General features: G+C 34.1%; 1 protein-coding gene across 2 annotated transcripts in view; it reads right to left on the reverse strand.

The window, feature by feature from the left end:
• EXOC6B (exocyst complex component 6B) overlaps positions 1 to 20,045 on the reverse strand; it is a 563,942-nt gene that overhangs the window by 260,307 nt on the left and 283,590 nt on the right. For both annotated transcript variants that reach the window (XM_012750057.2, XM_012750059.2), the window contains 5 exons: positions 7,206 to 7,289; positions 6,236 to 6,282; positions 4,804 to 4,924; positions 1,880 to 1,951; positions 1,072 to 1,169 (listed from right to left, as the gene is read on the reverse strand). In XM_012750057.2, coding sequence (XP_012605511.1) covers positions 1,072 to 1,169; positions 1,880 to 1,951; positions 4,804 to 4,924; positions 6,236 to 6,282; positions 7,206 to 7,289 — 422 coding nt within the window. The remainder of the gene's footprint in view (positions 1 to 1,071; positions 1,170 to 1,879; positions 1,952 to 4,803; positions 4,925 to 6,235; positions 6,283 to 7,205; positions 7,290 to 20,045) is intronic.

Below are 20,045 nucleotides of genomic sequence, written 5' to 3' on the forward strand. Positions count from 1 at the left end.
CCAAACTATATTCACTTACTTCATCTACTGCTCTATGTTAATCATGATTTTTTTTCATCTGTATTTCTCCCTCCTTAACTAGATTGGGTGTTCTCTAAAAGCAGGGACTATACAACCAAAATTAAAACAGAGACTCACTGAAGGTATCAGATCCAAAGCATCTATGTCTATGGATATACCATGTTATTAATTTTCAAACTTCCTGTAGAGATAACCCTCCCCAAATATAATTATAACAATAGATAAGTCTGGGTTTTAGAAACATTAATATTTATATTAATATACAGATGAATTGATAATGGGGGATATGTTCACAAACTGTGAAGAGTAAGGTTAAAAGAATGTAAGATCTTAAATCTGTAAGAAATTAAAAACAGGATAAGCTGATGGGGAATGGGTCTTGCAATAGACAGGAAAATCACTTAAAGCAAAGGAGTAAAGGTTTCAAAAGAGAAGAAATTAATGTGAGTTGACATGAAGTATGTGCCAAGAAAACAGTCCAAGGAGACATTTTTGAATGGGAGATGTAACAGAATAACTTTCTTATTATTGTATGTACACTGCAAGAACTACTTAAATAATGGGCTTTAAACTTTGGACTATAATAGGCCCCTTCTCTGTGTGTAGAGAAGAAAGATAATGAGGAATAACATGAGTCCTCAAAAAAGGCTTCCCCAAAGCCCAAATTATTCATAAGGGCTCAAATGCCACTTACTGTAAGTGAGTTGTAAACTAGGCATGAACCTCCAAGAGAAAACCAAAAAAGCAAATAAGAAGATGCAAGATGATCTGGATGGTATGAACCAAGGGATATGATATGCAACCAAGGAAACAAAAATGCCAAAATAGGGTTTAGGGACTTCCCAACATAGTAGACACTAATACACTGGGATTGGATATCTTGGACCTTATCACAATTCTCTTGAATTCTGGATCATAACCTGGAGTAGCTAGAAAATATAAGCCATATATACTTATTGTCTACTGCAGCTGAAAAACCTGTACATAAATAAATCTGTGTACAGCAATGCACACGAACATATACACATATGACTACAGATAATTTCTCACCTGAAAATACCTGCCCACTTCTTTAGCAGAGTTTCACTATACTGGTCTCTGATTTCTAATAGCATGTCAAAAAGCTGATTTACAGGAAAACCATACACCTGAAACAAAATAAGAAAATAGCTTCATTTTCTAAGGTGATTTTTTTTAAAGCAACAAGACAGATTAGGCACTGAAAGATATTTAGACATTTTGTTCTTTGGATGGTTATTTAAATGAAACCAACATGGTAGAATCTTTCATTCCCACCTCATACCTAGTGTTTATCTCTCAAGAATTAAGAAACACAACAAAATTCTAAGCCAGTCAGTAACTGGGTGTATTGTCAGCTAAGCCCTTCCTACAATTTCTCCTATAACTTCTCCTACTTGTAGCAGCCTTCAGAGAAGAGAGAGAAAGTGAAAATGTTACCAATCTCACCCACTTCTAATGTTATTTTACTAGATATAATAGGTGGTTCAAATCAACCATCATTATTCAAGATGGTAGGTAAAGAAACTACAAAATCACCCAGGCACCAAATCTGAATTAAGAACATTTTGAAAAACTAGTAAGCGTAGTAAGCGGTTCAATTAATTGATTTGACTTGAGAGAAAAAAGGGAGTGGGAACTATTTATGAAAACATAAAGGGTCAGGTTGAAGCCCAGAAAATGCTATATAAAAAGATAAAAAAACAATCTAGATCTAGGAAAAGAATAAACACAACTAAAAACTGAAAGTAAACTTAACCAAGTTTAAGTAGACAATGAAAAGATTTAGGGCTGATGAAATACTGATCTAGATGAGCATATGTAAACAGAAGTCACATACCTGAAGTGTGTCAGCAAAAAGTACAATGAGGTTCTTCAAATCTAACACAAGGTTTGGATCAGAGCAGTAAGACTAAAAGAAATAAAAGACAAAGTGAATAAAACATCTTAATTATTAAAAATGTAATTTAATTGTTTAATGCTTAACCTGCTAATGGCTCCCTAGAAAGAATCCAACACTTTTATAGAATAAAGTAGCATCAGATTCAACCACGAAAGAGCTAAATTGAGAGAGTTCAGTAGCCATATTCTGTATTTTTAATGCTTGGAATTTAAAAACACTCTTCTAAATAACTGTTGGGTTAAAAATAAAAACAATTGATACTATAGATTATTTTAAAATGAACAATAAAATACTGCATGTCAAAACCTATGATAAGAGGCTAAAGCCACTTTAAAAATAAATTTATTTATTTTATGCACACATTAGAAAACCTTAAAGATTGAAAATAAACTAAGCACTGAACTAATGAAACTAGGGAAGACAGCTAAATAAATCATAAGTAGTATAAGAATAAAACTGATGAAAATTAAAAGCAGAAATAAATGACATGAAAAAGATATGAAAGATTTGATTAATTAAACCAAAAGCCCAAGTTAAAAATAAAATCAGTAAAATAGACAAATCTTATGCAAATACAATTAAACAATAAAGAGAAAATAATGCTAAACAATACAAGAAATCCAAAAAGGAAAATAAAATACACAGGAAAATAAGAATTACCAATATAATCCATATCATTATCAATGAATATGAAAACTGACATGGAGGATAGTTTCTGTGGGCAGGTTATAAAGATGTCTGTGTCATCATTTTAAAAGTTCATTTATTTTGATGAATATGTCACTATTTTAAAAGTTCACTGATTTTGATATTTAAATTTTCTCAATTATAATTTTTGTTACTTGCTCTTGACCTCTCAATTTCTGAAAGTTGAATTCTCCCATAATGATGCTGCTTATACTAACAGTTTTTGTTTTATATATATTGATGCTTCCTTGTTCCTTGTAAAAGGGCTATTGTCTTTCCAGTGGTTTAAAGTTAATATTGATACAAAATCTTTCTCTCTTTTCCCATTTGAAGTTCTCCAACATCAACTCTATTTGCCTTGTGGAATACGGCCATTTCTGCTTCTCCATCTTTATTTTCAGTCTGTTTAGGTAATCTTAATTTATTAATATCTCCTACTAACCACACTATAAAATTTTCTAAAACTTTGACATTTCCTGGGATTACTGACATACGTGGACGTAGTCAAGCCATTTTATTTTAAGTTCGCTATTTATCATCATTTCTTTTTTATTTCCTTTAGTGTTTTTTATTGGTTTATTTCTTTTTGATTACCTCACAGTGATTACTAAATTATATTCTTTTTACCCATTGTTTACTTGAAATAATCTAGAGTCTACATTAAAAAGCCTCTTGAACATGATGTATCACCTTTTGTAGGAATTATTAATAGCATTAAATATTACAAATAAGCAAATATTACAAATAATAAATATTACAAATAATATTACAAAAAATAATATTAAATTTATCTATAAATTTTATCATTTTTTGCATTTATTTAATTCTATCTCATATTTTGGATTTCTTTTTCACTTTTTTGAGAAGACTAGTAAGAATCTTTTAAAGATAGGATTGGTAAAGAGTAAAATTTGAATCTTTACTTATATGAAAATGCCTTTCATTTTGCCCTCAAGCTAAAATATAAAATTTCAGGTATGAAAAAATTGTCTTCTTTCATTTACCCTGCTTGACACTAAATGCATTCTTTCCACTTTAAGAAACTGGTCTTTTTCACTGCAGGGCAATTTCCTTCTTGTAGTTTATTATTACAGTCCCCTCTTTTGTCATTGTCCTTTCTTTCTAAATCTCTATTAGATACATCCAAAAGTCTACATCAATTATCCATGTTTCTTAACTTTCCTTTCATGTTTTCCTTGCCTTTATGTCTTTGCTCTATATTGTGGGGTATACATTTCACTTTATCTTCTTGATCACAGAATGATATGTAGTCTTATCCATTTAATCTTCCAATTGAATTTCTCTATTCTGATAATCATAAATTTCCAACAAACCAATTTTTATCTTCAATTACACCCTCCTTTGGCTTGCTTCCATACTTTCCCTCCTTGTTACATTTCTTAAAATTGTGAATATAGTATACATAAAGAAAAATGAAAACCTGTATGCAAATTTTACCAGTCCAACAAAACTGAACAGTGCCAGCATGCCAGAAGCTCACAGATACTCTTATCACAACTCCATTCCTCCCTACTCAGGGAAACAATATTCTGATTTTTATGATAATCATTTCCGTGTCTTTCCTTAGTTTTTTGTTTGTTTATATTTTTTTAATTAAAAAACTTTATTTTTAGAGCAGTTTTGGGTTTGTAGAAAATACAGAGTTCCCATATATCCCTTCAGACATACATCCACACAGTTCACCTAGGTTCACATCTTGCCTTACTATGGTACAATGGTTATAATTGATGAGCCAATATCAACATATCATCATTAACTAAAGTTTATATTAGGAATTGTAAGGATAAATAAATTTTTAGGTTTTCAAATTTTATTCTGTTTATAAAAACACAATTAATTTCATATAATAAATTTATAACCTGGAAACTTGCGAAACCCATTTATTAACTGTAATAATTTTAATGTAATTTCCTTTGGATTTTCAATATACAAAATACATCCTCTGCAAAAATTACTAATAAGTGACCTCAGGGAAAAGGCAGCTTTACTGTTTAGCCTATCTATCTCTGCAATTTCCTTTGATTTTGCCAAGTAATTCCTTACTATCCTTACTATTTCCCATAGTTCATCAATGTAGGCTGTATTTACTAAGCCCTGGGTTGTATGTAAAATGTGATCTTCAACCACAAAAAAGCTAAGAGCTTCATACATACCGAGTGGGTACGGAGTGCTGCGATGGTTTTTGAAAGTGCCATTTCCCATAGTTCATCAATGTAGGCTCTATTTACTAAGCCCTGGGTTGTATGTAAAATGTGATCTTCAACCACAAAAAAGCTAAGAGCGAGGAAAAAAGAAAGCACAGCTGTCAGAAATTACAGCTTGATTACTATCTCCAGGGTTTGACAAACATTAAGAACTGCCATCAAATTCAAAATTAATAGTCATTTTTTTCTTTTGAGAAAGCTGTTTAGTATCATAAATGAAATCAGACTTCTTGGACTAAGAATTACATCCATGATAGTGATATCTCCTTAACCACTTCTACAGTGATTGAAGTTAAATTTCTATTAAATGGTAACCATGTTATACAGCTAACAGGGGGAAAATGTATAAAGGTAATGGATGCTAATTTCACTATGTTAAAAAACACCAGGCAATAAATTTTAAAAAATTAATGGATTTGAAGGAGACAATGAGAGCTGAAATACCGATATATTTATAAGAACCCAACACACAAAATATCAAAATAATTCCCCTTATGTGGACTCTCATCAAAGTGTTGAAAAGTATCTTACAAAGGTTTAAAAAAAAATAAAAGCAAACATATTTTTGAATATTCTTGTTGTGGCTTTTTGTTACTATGCATTTAAAATGTATAGTTAGCTATCTTGCCTAAATATTCATATTAATAAAAATAATATTTTATTAGGGAATTTTATGACAGATTTTAATCAAGACTATTAATTACATTGAAACAATATAAATCAGAAATAAAAGAAAAACTTGATGAAAGAATCCAATTTATTTCCTTTACTTTTAACAGTATAGTCATTATTTTGCAATTAGAACAAGCTGCCTGTATTTGGGGTGTTTATTTGGGAACTGCAATTCCATACCACTATATACACTCTAGATGAGGGTGGGAAACTATAGCCCATGGGTTAAATCTGGCCCCTGCCTGTTTTTATTAAGATTGTTTTACTGGAACACAGCCATGCTCACTTATTTACGTATTGTCTCTAGGTGCTTTCACACAACAATAACAGAGCTAAATAGTTGTGACAGAGACTGTATGGCCTGCTAAGCCTAAAATACTTTACTAGCTGGCCCTTTTAGAAAAAAAAATGCCAACTTTCATTGATTATTTCATTCCATCTCACCAAGAACAGAGAAACAAAACATCATGTATAAGATTACAATTCAATGTTTTTCTCCCTTTATTCACAAAAAGTACCCTTCACCAATATAATGTTAAAACAATAGGATGTTTCTTTTAAATCATTAGAAAATCTAAATTAAATCCTATCTTAAGGATTTAGTAAAAGAAAACAAAAGAATCTCCCAAGAAAAACCTGATTTATTTTTCCAAGTCTCATAATTCTATGTATTAAAAGTGTACACATTTAAATAAATATATATACCTACCCTACAATTTGATTAAAATACTTCCTGTAGCCATCTAAAGTTTCATGCTACAACAAAGCAAAGAAGGAAAAGTTATTGTTTCTGTTTTGTTACATTAAGACAAAGTTAAAATCAGTTACTTAATCCCTTAAGGCTCAGTTCCCTAGACCTGTGGTCCCCAGACACCGGGCCGTGGACTGATACCTATCTGTGGGTACCTCTCAATGGCCTGTTAGGAACCAGGCCACACAGCAGGAAGGGAGCAGTGGGCAATCTAGCAAAGCTTCATCTGTATTTACAACCACTCCGTATTGCTGGGATCGCCACATAAGCTCTGTCTCTCATTAGATCAGTGGTAACATTAGATTCTCATAGGAGCAGGAACCCTACTGTAAACTGTGCATGTGAGAGATTTAGGTTGCACGCCCCTTATGAGAATCTAATGCCTGATGATCTGAGGTGGAGCTGAGGTGGTGATGCTAGTGCTGGGGAGCAGCTACAAATATAGATCATCATTAGCAGAGAGGTTTGCCTGCACAATAAATGTAATGCACTTGAATCATTCAAAAACCATCACCCCCCACACCCTCCTGCTCCAGTCCATGGAAATTTGTCTTCCATGAAATCAGTCCCTGGTGCAAAAAAGGTTGGGGACTGCTGCCTAGACTATAAGGTAAATATAATAATAGTACCTACATTATAGGATTTCAATGACGAATGAAGAGATACAATACATATCTAGTACTTAGAACAATGCCTGACACATAGTAATCCATAGATGGTTTCTTACTGCAAATCACATTCACCAAAGGTGGTCTCAGAATGATAGTAAACACATTCTCTCTCTCTCTCTCTCTCTCTCTCTCTCTCTCTCTCTCTCTCTCTCTCTCTCTCTCTCTCTCTCTCTCTCTCTCTTTTTCTCTCTAATCAAAAGATACCAAAGAAGGAAAGTGAAAATGTGAGAAAAGTGAAGGTAAGGTGGTAGTCCTACCATGTTAGATGGAGGCTGGAGTACCAAACGAGCCTGTTTTCGCCTTTGTTTTCGGTAATAATTCTCAAATGTTTCCCGCGCACCCTGGAAAATAAACAAAAGGAAATGGGTTGACAAAATTAGATCAATTACTCTTGCATTTCAAAGGAAAATGGAAGGTCCGAGGTCTGGAATTTGAGGTAGTACCACATTTCTCAAAATATCCCATTTGAACAATGATAATAACCTTAGAAAATAAAAATAACTATAACCACTTATTGAACCTTACTTACAAACCCATAAGAGTGTATACAAAATATCATTATAAGGAAACTTCCAGAACTCAATCATCAGCACACCAAAGCTGGTTTGTGAATCAACTATCACAAACTCACAAGAATGACAGCAAACCAACCTTTCCATAGGTTATAATAACAGGTGAGGAAATGTTCCTTAATGAACTCACAGAACACTCAGAACACAGAAGAAAAATGTCCAGGAAAAAAGAAACAAACAAACGAAAAAAACAGCCTTCAGATGAATCATGAGCAAAGGACCAATGGGAAGCATGAAAAAAGCAGAGACTTTCTCTCTCTCTCTCTCTCTCTCTCTCTCTCTCGTGAAAAGTAAATGAGTCTTTATAATCTAACATAGGATTAAACCCAAAAAAGAATAAACAAAGCCTTGGAAATTCTTGGTGCACAGTTTCCACTTTTCATTTAGGATTTCTGAGCTTAAAAGGAGAAAGGCTCTAGAGAATAAGATCTGGCTGATAAGCTCTGTACTGGGTGAATAGTGTTCTCCCAAAATTCATGTCCTTCCCAAAACATTAGAAGTGTGAATTTATTTGGAAATAGGGTCATTGTAGATATAATTAGTTAAATTCAGATGTAGTCATACTAGTATAGTGTGAGTCCTTAATACAATATGATTGGTGTCCTTAAAGGCAAAGAGAAAAGACACAGATATAGAGACACACAGGGAGAATATCATGTGACAACAGGGGCAGAGGTTGGAGTGATGCAGCTGGAAGCTAAGAACATCAAGAATTGCTGGTCACCAGCAGAAGCTATAAAGACATAAGAAAGGATTCTACCCAGCATCTCAGGGGGAGCATGGCCCTTCTGATGCCTTGATTTTGGAATTCTAGTCTCCCGAACTTTTAACCACCCACTTTGTAGTGCTATGTTATAGCAGCTCTAAGAAACTAATACAAGCTCAAAGTTTTTAAAATATCATGCTTCTTCTATTACTAAATTGTACTCTTATTCCAAGGCTTTTTCTAAATAACCAAGAGTAGAAAGGAAAAGACAACACAACATGGTAGTAAAGGGCACTGATTTTAGAACCAGATGATTACATTCAAATCCTGACTCTGCCCCTTACTAGATGTATTAACTGCTATAAATAACTGTATAAATTCTCTTCCACTAATTTAAGTTCTACTGTTTACTTAACTTTCACTAATAGATGTGCTGTGGTTTTCTCATTTGTAGAAATGCCAATCTCATATGGCTGTAACAAGAATTTAAAAGAGTTATAAAGCTCTTAGAACAGAATCTGATAAATACTAAGCACTTATGCAAGTGTTTATTTAAAAAATAAATAAAAAGCTGGGCACAATGGTTCATGCCTGTAATCCCAGCACTTTTGGAGGCTGAGGCAGGAGGATTGCTTGAATCAGGAGTTTGAGACCAGCCTGGGCAACATAGCAAGACCTTGTCTCTACAAATAAAAAATTTTTAAAAATTAGCCAGGTGTGGTGGCACATGCCTATAGTTCTAGCTATTCAAAATGCTGAGGTGGAAATATTGCTTGAGCCAGGAGTTTGAGGTTACACCGAGCTATCATCAGGCCACCGCACTCCAGCCTGGGCAACAGAGCAAAACCCTATCTTTGTCTAAAAACAAAAACAACAACAACAACAAAAATAAGACACACACACACACATAGAGAACACTAGGTGAAGAAATGGACACACAGAAGGAAGAGGCACATGCAAAGGAGACAGAGATTCAAGTTATACTGCGGCAAACCAAGGATTATAGAGAAACCACCAGAAACTAGAAGAGAGAGCAGGGCCCTGTCAGCACCTTGATTTCCAGAACTATGAGAGATAGTAAATTTCTGTTATTTTAAGATAAAAACAAATAAATAAACAAATAAAAAACAAATAAGATAAAATCAATGATTAAAGTGAAAGCCCTGGCCATCAGAAAAACTATGAACTTCGAGCAATACCTAGTTCAGTTTCCTTTGCCATCTAGAAAATTTGAAAAACGTTATTCAACATAATTTCTTTGTTAGATTAAATTAACCCTAAATTGAGAAAGTTGACTTAAAGTACTAAATCATCTAAACACAGTAGTGTAGCTTGGGAGTTAGCAAACATTTTCTGTTAACAGCAGGATAATAAATACATTAGGCTTGGTGGGCAACTATTCAGCTCCGCTGTGATCATACAAAAGCATTCATAGACAAGACAAAAATTAATGAATGTGGCTGTGTTCCAGTAAAATCTTATTTGTGGAAACCGAAATCAAAATTTCATATAATTTTCACCTATCACAAAATATTCTTCTTTTGATTTTAAAATGTAATGAACTATTTTTAGTTCACAGGCCATACAAAAATAGGCAGCAGGCTAGATTTGGCCCATGGGTCATGGTTTGTTAAACCCCAGTGTAGCTTGAAAACAAAGGTTTTAAAATTCTCAAGTGATTATGACTGTACACACCTGAGTTTTTCTGCCTATAAAATGAAATCAAACATTAGGACAGCTATTTCAAGGCTTTCGTAGTTCATAAGTTAATAAGGAAGCAAATTATTCCATTTCAGAAATAAGAAGTGGAAACTGCTAGTTTGTTAAAGTTATTCCCAACTTGTCAGCATTTCACAGCAAAGTGGTATTATTAAATGTTAATTACATTTTGTACACACCGAAGGGCTTCTCGTTTTAAGGTTAACAGCCCTAAAGGACCTTTATTATGCTAGTGTGACATTACATATTCAACGTGCTTTGGAGCCAAGAAACACTTACTTGAGAATTTAGGGAAAGCCTTCTCTCTAATTAGACCATAATACACTAATTTTTTGTTGTAAATGATAGAACATATATAAGATGAAATTCTATATAAAAATCAGATAGTGAACCTCTACTTAATTCTAAACGGGACATAGTTTTGCCTTTCAAATATTCCTTTGGTAGAATAAAAACAAAAGAAAAGACCAATTTATCTAATAGGTCTGGCTTTCCATTACAAAAACGACTTGAATTTTCTTTAGCGCCTATTAAATAAATTCACCTTTGGTTATTCTATTCCCTTTGCCAATTTTGTCAACTCAGTGCTTAAAGGTGGAATTTGAGAAGTAAATGTTTGACTAATCCAATTGAGTAATTGGTGAAGTACCTGTCTATTCACAAATAGGCCACTAGATGAACTATAAAAGTTTCACTTCAAGCTCTTTGAATCACTAACATTAAAAAAAAAAGCTGTTGAAGACATAAGCAAATAGATATAAAACAATAAGCAGGGAAGTGAAAAGGTTTTTTTCCCCATCTTATGCCATTAGTATTACAACGCTCCAAAAGCTTTATGATAATTAAAGCACACAATCTCACAGAAAAACCAGTCACTTAATATATACTAAGCGCTTACCATGTAATCGGCACTGAGAATGGTCCCTGTCTTCACTGAATTTATAGTCAAGGGTAGAAGACTGGCAATTAAACAAACAATTATATTCAAATGAACTACAGAATCCTATGGTTAGGAGTGATATGTGTGTTTGAGTGTGTGTGTGTAGTGGGTGGGGGAAGTGTCAGAGAAAGCTTCTCAGAAAAAATGACATGTATACTCCCAACTGAAGAATGAGAGGAGTAAGCCAGGTAAAGAGAAAGGGAAAAAATCTTCCTAGTAGAAACAAAGACGTTCAAATTTTTAAAAGGCATCACATATCCCAAGAATTTGAAAGAAGTTGTCCATAGCTAAAACTTCAGGTATAAGGAATAGGGTTGATAAGAGATGAGGCTGGAGTGCTTTATAAATTATGTTAAGATATTTGGACTCAAATGACCATAGAGTTTTAGATATTTTGGAAGTTGTATTGTAGAGAGTAAAAGAAAGAAAGAAAAACTTCTATTCAAAACGATTAGTCAGAATCTGAGATATATTTAGGAGGTACAAGCTGGTAATTAATTAGATATGGGTGATAAAAAATAGGAAGAGAAGAACACTGATACAAGGTTTCTAACCTGGATAAGTGGTTTGACAGTGGCATCATTTAATGAGAGAGAAAACATATGTAGAAGAAATACACAGTCAATCTTCATTATTCACAGACTCTTATTTACAAATTAGCCTACTTGCTAAAATTTATTTATAACCCTTAGATCGATATTCATAGTCTCTCATTGTCATGTATAGACGTGTGCATAGCAAAAAATTTGAGTTGCCCAATGCCCATGTTCCCAGCCAAGGTTAAATAAGGCAATTCTCTGCCTTTTGTTAGTTTTCATACTATAAACAAGTATCATTTTCACAGTCTATCCAGTGTCACGTTTTTTGCATTTTTGTGCTTTTTGTTGGTGTTTTTGCTGTTTAAAATGGCCTCCAATCATAGTACTGAAGTGCTATCTAGTGTTCCTAGACTCAACAAGTCTGTGATGTGCCTTACAGAGAAAACACATGCATTAGATAAGCTTCTTTCAGGCATGAGTATAGTGTGAATTCAACATTAGTGAATCAATAATATATATTAAATGAAGTATATTTAAATAGAAACACTCATAAATCAAAGTTATGCACTGATTGGTTGATGAAAATGTGACCAGAAGCTCACAGAAACTATGAATTTCACCTAGAAGCAATGGTTCAGTAATCACTAATTCAGTGTTTGCAGTGACTTTATAGAACGTAACTATTAATACCGTGAATAATGAGAGTTGACTATATTTGAGAAGATTGATGATGATGACTTTTGAATTAGATATATTTAATTGACAACGTACAAGTGCCAAGTGTTTGGGAGTTGGCATGACTGGGTGTATGGCTCAAGACAAATGGGTAGGCTAAAGATAATGGATTTCAGAATCATTAGCAGAGAGATTGTAATCAAAGCCCTAGCATAAAGGATATATCTAAGGAATGCCTGTAGAACAAAAGTACAAAAGAACCTAGCACAAAAATGCCAAGGAACACCAGCAATTAGGAAATGGATGGCTCTTTCTTATAATTCAAATATAACTTTGAATGTCACTTACTTAGAAAAGTATTTTCTATTACTCTACTTAAAATGGAAAGTCTTGCCTAATACATAACCCTCTTTTAATTTTTTACATAGTACATATCTAATATTACGTAGTTTGTTTATTGTCTGTCTTCTCTCATTAGGACGCAAGCTCCACAAGAACATGTTTCTAGTTTATCACATTTATTGTTGTGTTCCCAGCCCCTACAATAGTGCCAGGCACTTAATAGGCATTCAATTTTGAATAAATAATTAAAAGTATGAATACAAAATCAATCTATAATTTCTTGTACAGCTTCATTTTTATATTTATACTTAATCTCCTATTGCATTGACCATTTTCTTGTAATTATTCCTATTCATCTCATCCTGGTATTTTTCTACCTCCATTTATCCTCTTAAAGTATTCTGTCCCTATTTTATAGGGGTAATGGCTTCTTTAAACCAAATAATTTTCCAGAATTTCCTTTTGGTTCCTGTAGAAAATCATTTTTAGGATCATGTTTCCTCTGGATTTTTAGGATGCTGTTCCTTGACCTTTTCTATTCGGTAAGTTTTCTCAGATCTTGTGTTGTTTTATATTCTTTTGTTTTCCCAAATGCTCTCTTTTGAATAAGAAGAGCTCTTTCTGGACCAGTACTTTCTTTCAGGCTTGTTTTGTGGTTTGCCTTTTGCCCATTCACCATTTATCTAGCTATAGATCTAATAACCTTAAGGAAGCAACAACTCATAGCAGGTTGATGTGCCCAGGTCCAAGGCTGTGCCAAAGGCAATCTACAAACTGACTCCAGTGTCTAGCAAGCGACTGGCCTACTAACTTCATATGAAATACGGGCAAACATTTTCCTACCAAAGATTTCCCAGAGTTTAAAAAAAGTGAACTTCTTAAAGTGAATGAAAACCAGAGTAATTTAGGGTCTTCCTATCTGTGTTCTTGTATGGCACTATTATTTTGAATATTCTCTAGCAAAGGATGAACTGTGCTGTCACCAACAATCTCCCACTATCCCCCTGTCCCTCTATATCCCTTACCTCACACTCTGGCAGCCTTAAAATAGAAAAATCCATGTACTGCAGCAGTTGCTGACTTCTATGACCTGAATGTATCCCCCAAAATTTACATTTTGAAACTTAATCCCCAATATAGCAGTGAGGTGGGGCCTTTAAGAGGTGATTAAGTGATGAGGGTAGGGCACTCCTGGATGGGATTACGGTCCTTATAAAATAGCTTAAGGGAGTGGGTTTGCCTCCTCCCATTTCTTCTGCAATGTGAGAACGGAGCATTCCTCCCCTCTGGAAGACTCAGCAACAAGGTGCTGCCTTAGAAGGATAGAGCAGCCTCCACCAGACAACCAAACCTATTAACACCTTGATCTTGGACTTCCCAGCCTCCAAAATCATGAGAAATAAATTTCTATTATTTAAAAATTACCTAGACTGTGGTATTTTATTATAGCAGCACAAATGGACTAAGACATTCACTAATGTATTCATGAATTCAGGATTGTATTTTCAAGCCACAAGGTATACAATGGGAAGGGGATAAAGTGTCTTCTGACTTTTAAGGTTTGCTTTGTTTATAGCAGCAAAACAGAACTGAACAACTAAATCTCTCGATCCATTCAATAAGCTCAACAGTTACAGAAAATTTTACTCAAATTCAGACAAAATGTTAATTATCAGCCTTTTTTGTTAATGGCATAAGTTTTCAAATTTTTATGCATCTAAAGTATTAGGTCATTAAATATAAAATGTCCAATTTCTAATCAAAACTGCAGATTATATCTCAAACAAAAAGCAGTACAATCAATCAAAGTATGTGCCTAAACTATCAACACAGTTTTGCCATCTTAACAGTAGTGTATGCCAGCAGTGAAGAAGCTGGAGAGCAAGTGGCGATGAAATCATGAAAGGTGTTTTCCACGGCTTGTTGAGAATTGAATATTTTTCCTTGCAAGAAGTGGTCCAAAACCTGGAAGAAGTGGTAGTCAGTTGGATCAAGGTCTGGTGAATACATTGGATGACAGAGAGTTTCCAAGTCCAGCTTCTGTAGTTGGAGCAGCGTTGTTTGTGTGACATGTGGTAGGTCAAGCATTGTCTTGCAAAAGGATTGGCTTGTCTCTATTGACTAATCTCAGCTGCTTATTCACAAGCATCCTCATCATTTCATCCAGTTGTCTGCAATAGACATCCACTGTAATGGATCAACCAGGTCTCACAAAGCTGTAGTGGATGGTACCAGCACTGGACCACCAAAAAGACACCATTAGCTTTATTTAATGAACATTCCATTTTGGACTGTGTTTCGGCACTTCATCTTTATCCAGCCATTGTGCCAAAGGCTTGCAGCTGTCAAAGAGAAGCCATTTTCATCATGTAACAATATGGTGCAGAAATGGTTCGCCTTTATGTCATGACAGCAAAGAAAGGCAAATTTCAAGATGATTTCTCCTCTGATGCTTGTTTAATTCATGTGGAACCCATCTGTCCAGCTTCTTTACCTTGCAAATTTGTTTCAAATGGTCCAATATTGTTGGAATAGTAATGTCAAACCTTGCTGCTAATTCACGTATAGGTTGAGATGGCTTTGCTTCCACTACAGCTTTCAACTCATCATTATCCACCTTGGTTTCAGGTCACCCATGTGACTCATTTGCAAGATTAAAATCACCAGAATGACACTTCTCAAACCATCAACATACTAGGCATTCATTAGCCATATCCATCCCAAACATGTCATTGATATTTCAAGTTGTCTGTGCTGCATTTGTCCCACAGTGGAACTCATAATGGAAAATAACGTGCATTCTTGACTTATCCATAGTTTCACAAAAATTGCTCTTAAAAAAACTGCAGGATAATCACATGTGTTTGAAAATGTGCGTTTGAAAGACTGAGGATGTATCTTCACAATAAAACAAGAAGTACTAGCACCTCTTGTACTATCCTGGATAGAGCTGGAGCCCATTCTACTAAGTATCACGAGAATGGACAAACAAGCATCACATGTACTCACCATCAAATTGGTATTAACTTACTTAACTGACCAACACTTAAGTGCACATACAGTAGTAACATTCATTGGGTGTCAGACAGGTAGAGGAGGGAGGAAGGGAGGAAGGGATGGGTATATTCACATCCACTGGGTGCAGTATGCACCATCTGGGGGATGGACACGGTTGAAGCTCTATATGTAATGTAAACATTTGTACCCCCATAATATGCTGAAATAAAAAGAAAAATTTAAAAAAAGAAGTGTCAAAGTGGAATGTCAGAGATATCAACTGTCAAATTTAGTACTTAAGGCAATTGAACATTTCATACTTACTAACCTAAATTTTTTACAAGAAAGGAAGACTTAGAATCCTTAACATTTCCTATGTTAATTATGTATATGTCCTCTAAAATTTAATCAAAATACTAAATTCTTTATTATTATAAAGAAATCCCAACTATAATTTTTTATCATTTGGTTATAGAGAAACTATATAAGAACAGCTAAATGATTACAGCAAATATTCTATTTTTACTTAATGCCAAAGCAAGAAAAAGAAGTATTTTCCAAGCTCTATTAACCTCTTATTCAATTCACTGGGTACTTTATTTACTAAATTTATATTTAATTTAGATGTTTAATATTATATCACACCTTATGTTATACCTGGGGAAGGGCATTAATGGTCAAATTCTCTAAAAGCCATTGCTATTCCAAAGTCTAATCACTAATCCTAGCACTGGATTAATCCAGTTACCAGGAAATAACACACTTCTCCTCAGACAATGCTGGAAATAGTTCTTTTGTCTTGCCCTTTTGCTTACAGCTGTGTTTTCTACATTGTTTATCTCTTTTTAAGTTATTAATTATAAAAGTAAAATATGTGACTTGTCGAAAATTAGACAACACAAATTGGGAAAACAGACAAAAGCCATTCATAATCCCATAATTCGGAGATAACTACTGCTTACTTTTTGGTATACTCTCTTACAGACTTTCTGCTATTCTAAATGGATAGATATTTCACATACACATATATGTGTTAATACATATATATGCATAAAATAGGATCATATTGCATATACTCTTTGCATTACACTTTGCATGCAAAAATATTTTCTCCAACATCATAATTTAGCATGATCTACTTTTACTCCATAACACTGTTCCCACACCTTTTCTTCAAACATATGCTATAATTGTCACAATACAAATGCTGGAACTAACATGGCTTTGAATAAAGGTCTAAAAATGAAAATAAAAACACAAGTGACAACCTGGAATAATTTTCCATGTGTCCAGACACTGGATGTAAACATAAGAAACACAAATAATATTGCCACTCAACGTGGGCGAAATGAGTGAGGGTTTTGTTTTGTTTCTGTCTGTAAATGTTAAACTTTACTGCTAACAAAGCTTAAGGACAAATTTTAGCTGCTGTAGGTTACAAATGTGCACCAGTAATCAAATAAGTCAGGACCATGTGATCTCAGTCTTAGGGGGAAAATACATGCTAGTTGAAAGACCTATCTATGGATTTCTTTTTCTTCATGAAAGGTAATAATGTACATCATATACAAAGACACCTGGAACATTTCAAACTATTTATGAACCCCATGCTACTAAACATAGTGGCATCTACATTCCTAGCATTGCAAAGAAAAAAATATTTACATTGGGACACCACTTCTTCATATGGGCAATATGTCTACACAGCAGGCAAAGAGGGACACACCTTATATCTTCTTTATTAAATATTCACTGTGCCCTTATTTGGGTAAACAGCTCTTCATCTAGTGGGTCTTTCCTGGCAGATATTTGTACCAGGTCTACTGGAGAGTGGACTGAGTCCTTCTCATCCATCACAATAACAGAAAATTAATCCTTGGATTGAGAAGCAGCTAAGGACAACTACAGAAAGAACAAGGGAGGGGAATGGAAGAAGGGAAGCACACATCATTGTTCTTCCGGCTTTGCCTACAGGAAGCAATATTCCATTAGGTCTTGGGCAAAGCCTGTAATTTCACCACCCTGACTGCAGCTGGAACTCCCTTTTAACTGTCACAGCATTCAAGTGAAGACAGGTTTATTCAGAGTTTAAAAAAAAAAACAAAAAACGAAAGGACCATTTTAATTTGCTTCCATGTGAAAAGGGGAGTACTTTTCATAGAGTCCCATAATGATGTTCAGCGGGATATTACACTTCACCATATGGCTAATTTGCACAGCAGGCCAAGGCAGGATTTGCTTTCATTAGAACTGCCCTAAACATCAGACTACAGAAACATGTGTAAGGAAAAACCCAAGATGCCCCCTATTGCTTAAATATAGAAACATTCGATTCCCAGATGTAAAAGCCCATTCACAGAGTTCCCATGGCAAGGTCATTCAAGAGTCATAGAGGTATGTGTCATAGCTCCACACATGTATAGTAGGGCTTTGAAAAATGTCTAAAAATCAAGAGCCACAACATTGTCGAAAGACTTCAAAAAAAATTGTGTATGGAGAAAGAATAACTGCTCTGGTAGATAATTTATCATTTAAAAAATCATTACTTCCAAATGCACCAGTTCTTGATATCACTTAATTTGCCTATAAAATTAATCTACATAAACTTCTGGCCCTTTTTGAAGAAGGCAGAGGCAGTCTGACATTCTAACAGTTCTGTTTATTTTTAAGATGGCCCTTATAATCTATGTTTGTCTTGGCATTTCCTCCTTCTGCTATATTCCAAGCATGAGCCATAGAAGAGCATCCCCTCAGGGGACTGACAGAGTCTGTAGGATTTTTTAAAAGAAAAAGAAAGAAATCCGATGTCTAATGATTATGGAGTAGTTGAGTCTGTGCTTTTGAAGAAAGCAAACATTATGATTAACAATCTTGGCCTTTGTAATTAGCTTCCCCCTTGCAAGGCAGAGTGTTAATTTATTAAATATTTTAACAAAGAGTCTTTTATTATCAGATTCAGTTTGGCTGGCTCCTTTCATAGCACTACCAATTACAACCAATAAAGCCTTAATTGATGACTACTTTTTATAACCTTTGACCCAAGATGATAAACAGTTGTACCTTAGAAGCAAAAGGGTAAACCTCAAAGGGAATGGTGTCTTAATCACACTTAGAAAACCAAACCGCTTAAAATTACAACTTACCTACCTGGCTAGACAAAAAAAAAAAAAAAAAAAAAAAAAAAAAACAACCTACCCCCCCCCCCCAAAACTGCAGACTTCCTCTATAATTAAGGTAATTGATCAGGAAAAGATTTGGATTTCACTTTTAATATAAGCATCCCTTTTGTTAGGGAAGCACTAACATGAATAATCTGTATATAACTGTGCACCTTACTGTGCTAATTAATTAAATAATATGATTTACTTCATTTGTAAATAATTTTAATACATGACATAACTGTTAATAGAAAACAAATAAAATGCAAGTCATTTTTAAAAAGTACTATTATTTAAATTATTTTCCTACCCTACCCTAAGTCCCATCATTTTATTCAGTGGTCCCTAACATACCAGAGACTACTAAGAGTATGAGAGCAAGGAAGTTAACCAAATTACTTGCCCAAATTACTTTCCCCACCAAAAATTCTTAAGAGAATTGAGTGTCTGCACATGATAAGGAATGTGCAGAAAATAGGATTTGGCTAATTTGTGGACTCATTTTTAATTTTGCCTTTGTTTAACTTTTTAAGAAATAAGATTCCTGGAGTAGATTGCTATATTCTGTTAAAGAATCCATTCTGTTAAAGTGATCCATTTTGCTTACACTGTTGCATCACAAGGGATTCACCCAGGGACCATGACCTGCTGGTATGTGTGCACACTTACAAAAACAAAACAAACCACTCATTGGGATATAAAATAGCAATCACAAACTAAAGACTGTGACTTGTTTAGGTGCAATACCCTGATTCCCAAAGTTAGCTACAGTGGGTCTTACTGTTTTTTGACAGAAGGATTTATTCAGACTGCTGTACTCATTTGATGTAACAAAATGCTATTAATCTAAATATTTGTAAATAAAGTACCTGTATCTAGATTAAATTTTTTTTTAAAAAAAGGGCAAGGAGAGTCATTCCTTTAATTATAGTGAACAAAATGGAGCTTCTCTACATTTTCTCCAAATAACTATTTCAAAATCAGTAGTTTCCCAAAGTTACTATTTAAATGCCCAATTCCACACTTGCCAATATTTAAGGAAAGTCTCTTCTAACCTAACTCACACCCGTCAATCTTCTAAATTGCTAAGGTTGTTCACAATTTGGAAGTTTACAATCTCCCAGACAAATAACTTAATCTGTTTCATGTCACCAAAAATGAATAGGGCCTCTGAACAATTATTAAAGAGCTAATAGGAAAATGTGGCATTTAAAAATGTAAATAAAAATAATACCATCACATTACAGATGAGGGAGATAAGGGATTGTAAACAATCCTCATAATGGAAAGTATAGCTTAAACAAAAGGTATGGTATAAGATTTTATACAAAAAGAACTAGGCATATAGCTACCTTCTAAGTGACTTCCCATGCTTATAACGAAGTCAATGCCAAGAAAAGCACAAAATCCAAGGCTCAAAGTACTTTATAAACTAAAAAAGCTATACAT

The sequence above is a fragment of the Microcebus murinus genome, chromosome 3 (genome assembly GCF_040939455.1).
Source record: "Microcebus murinus isolate Inina chromosome 3, M.murinus_Inina_mat1.0, whole genome shotgun sequence".
In the NCBI taxonomy this organism is placed as follows: domain Eukaryota; kingdom Metazoa; phylum Chordata; class Mammalia; order Primates; family Cheirogaleidae; genus Microcebus; species Microcebus murinus.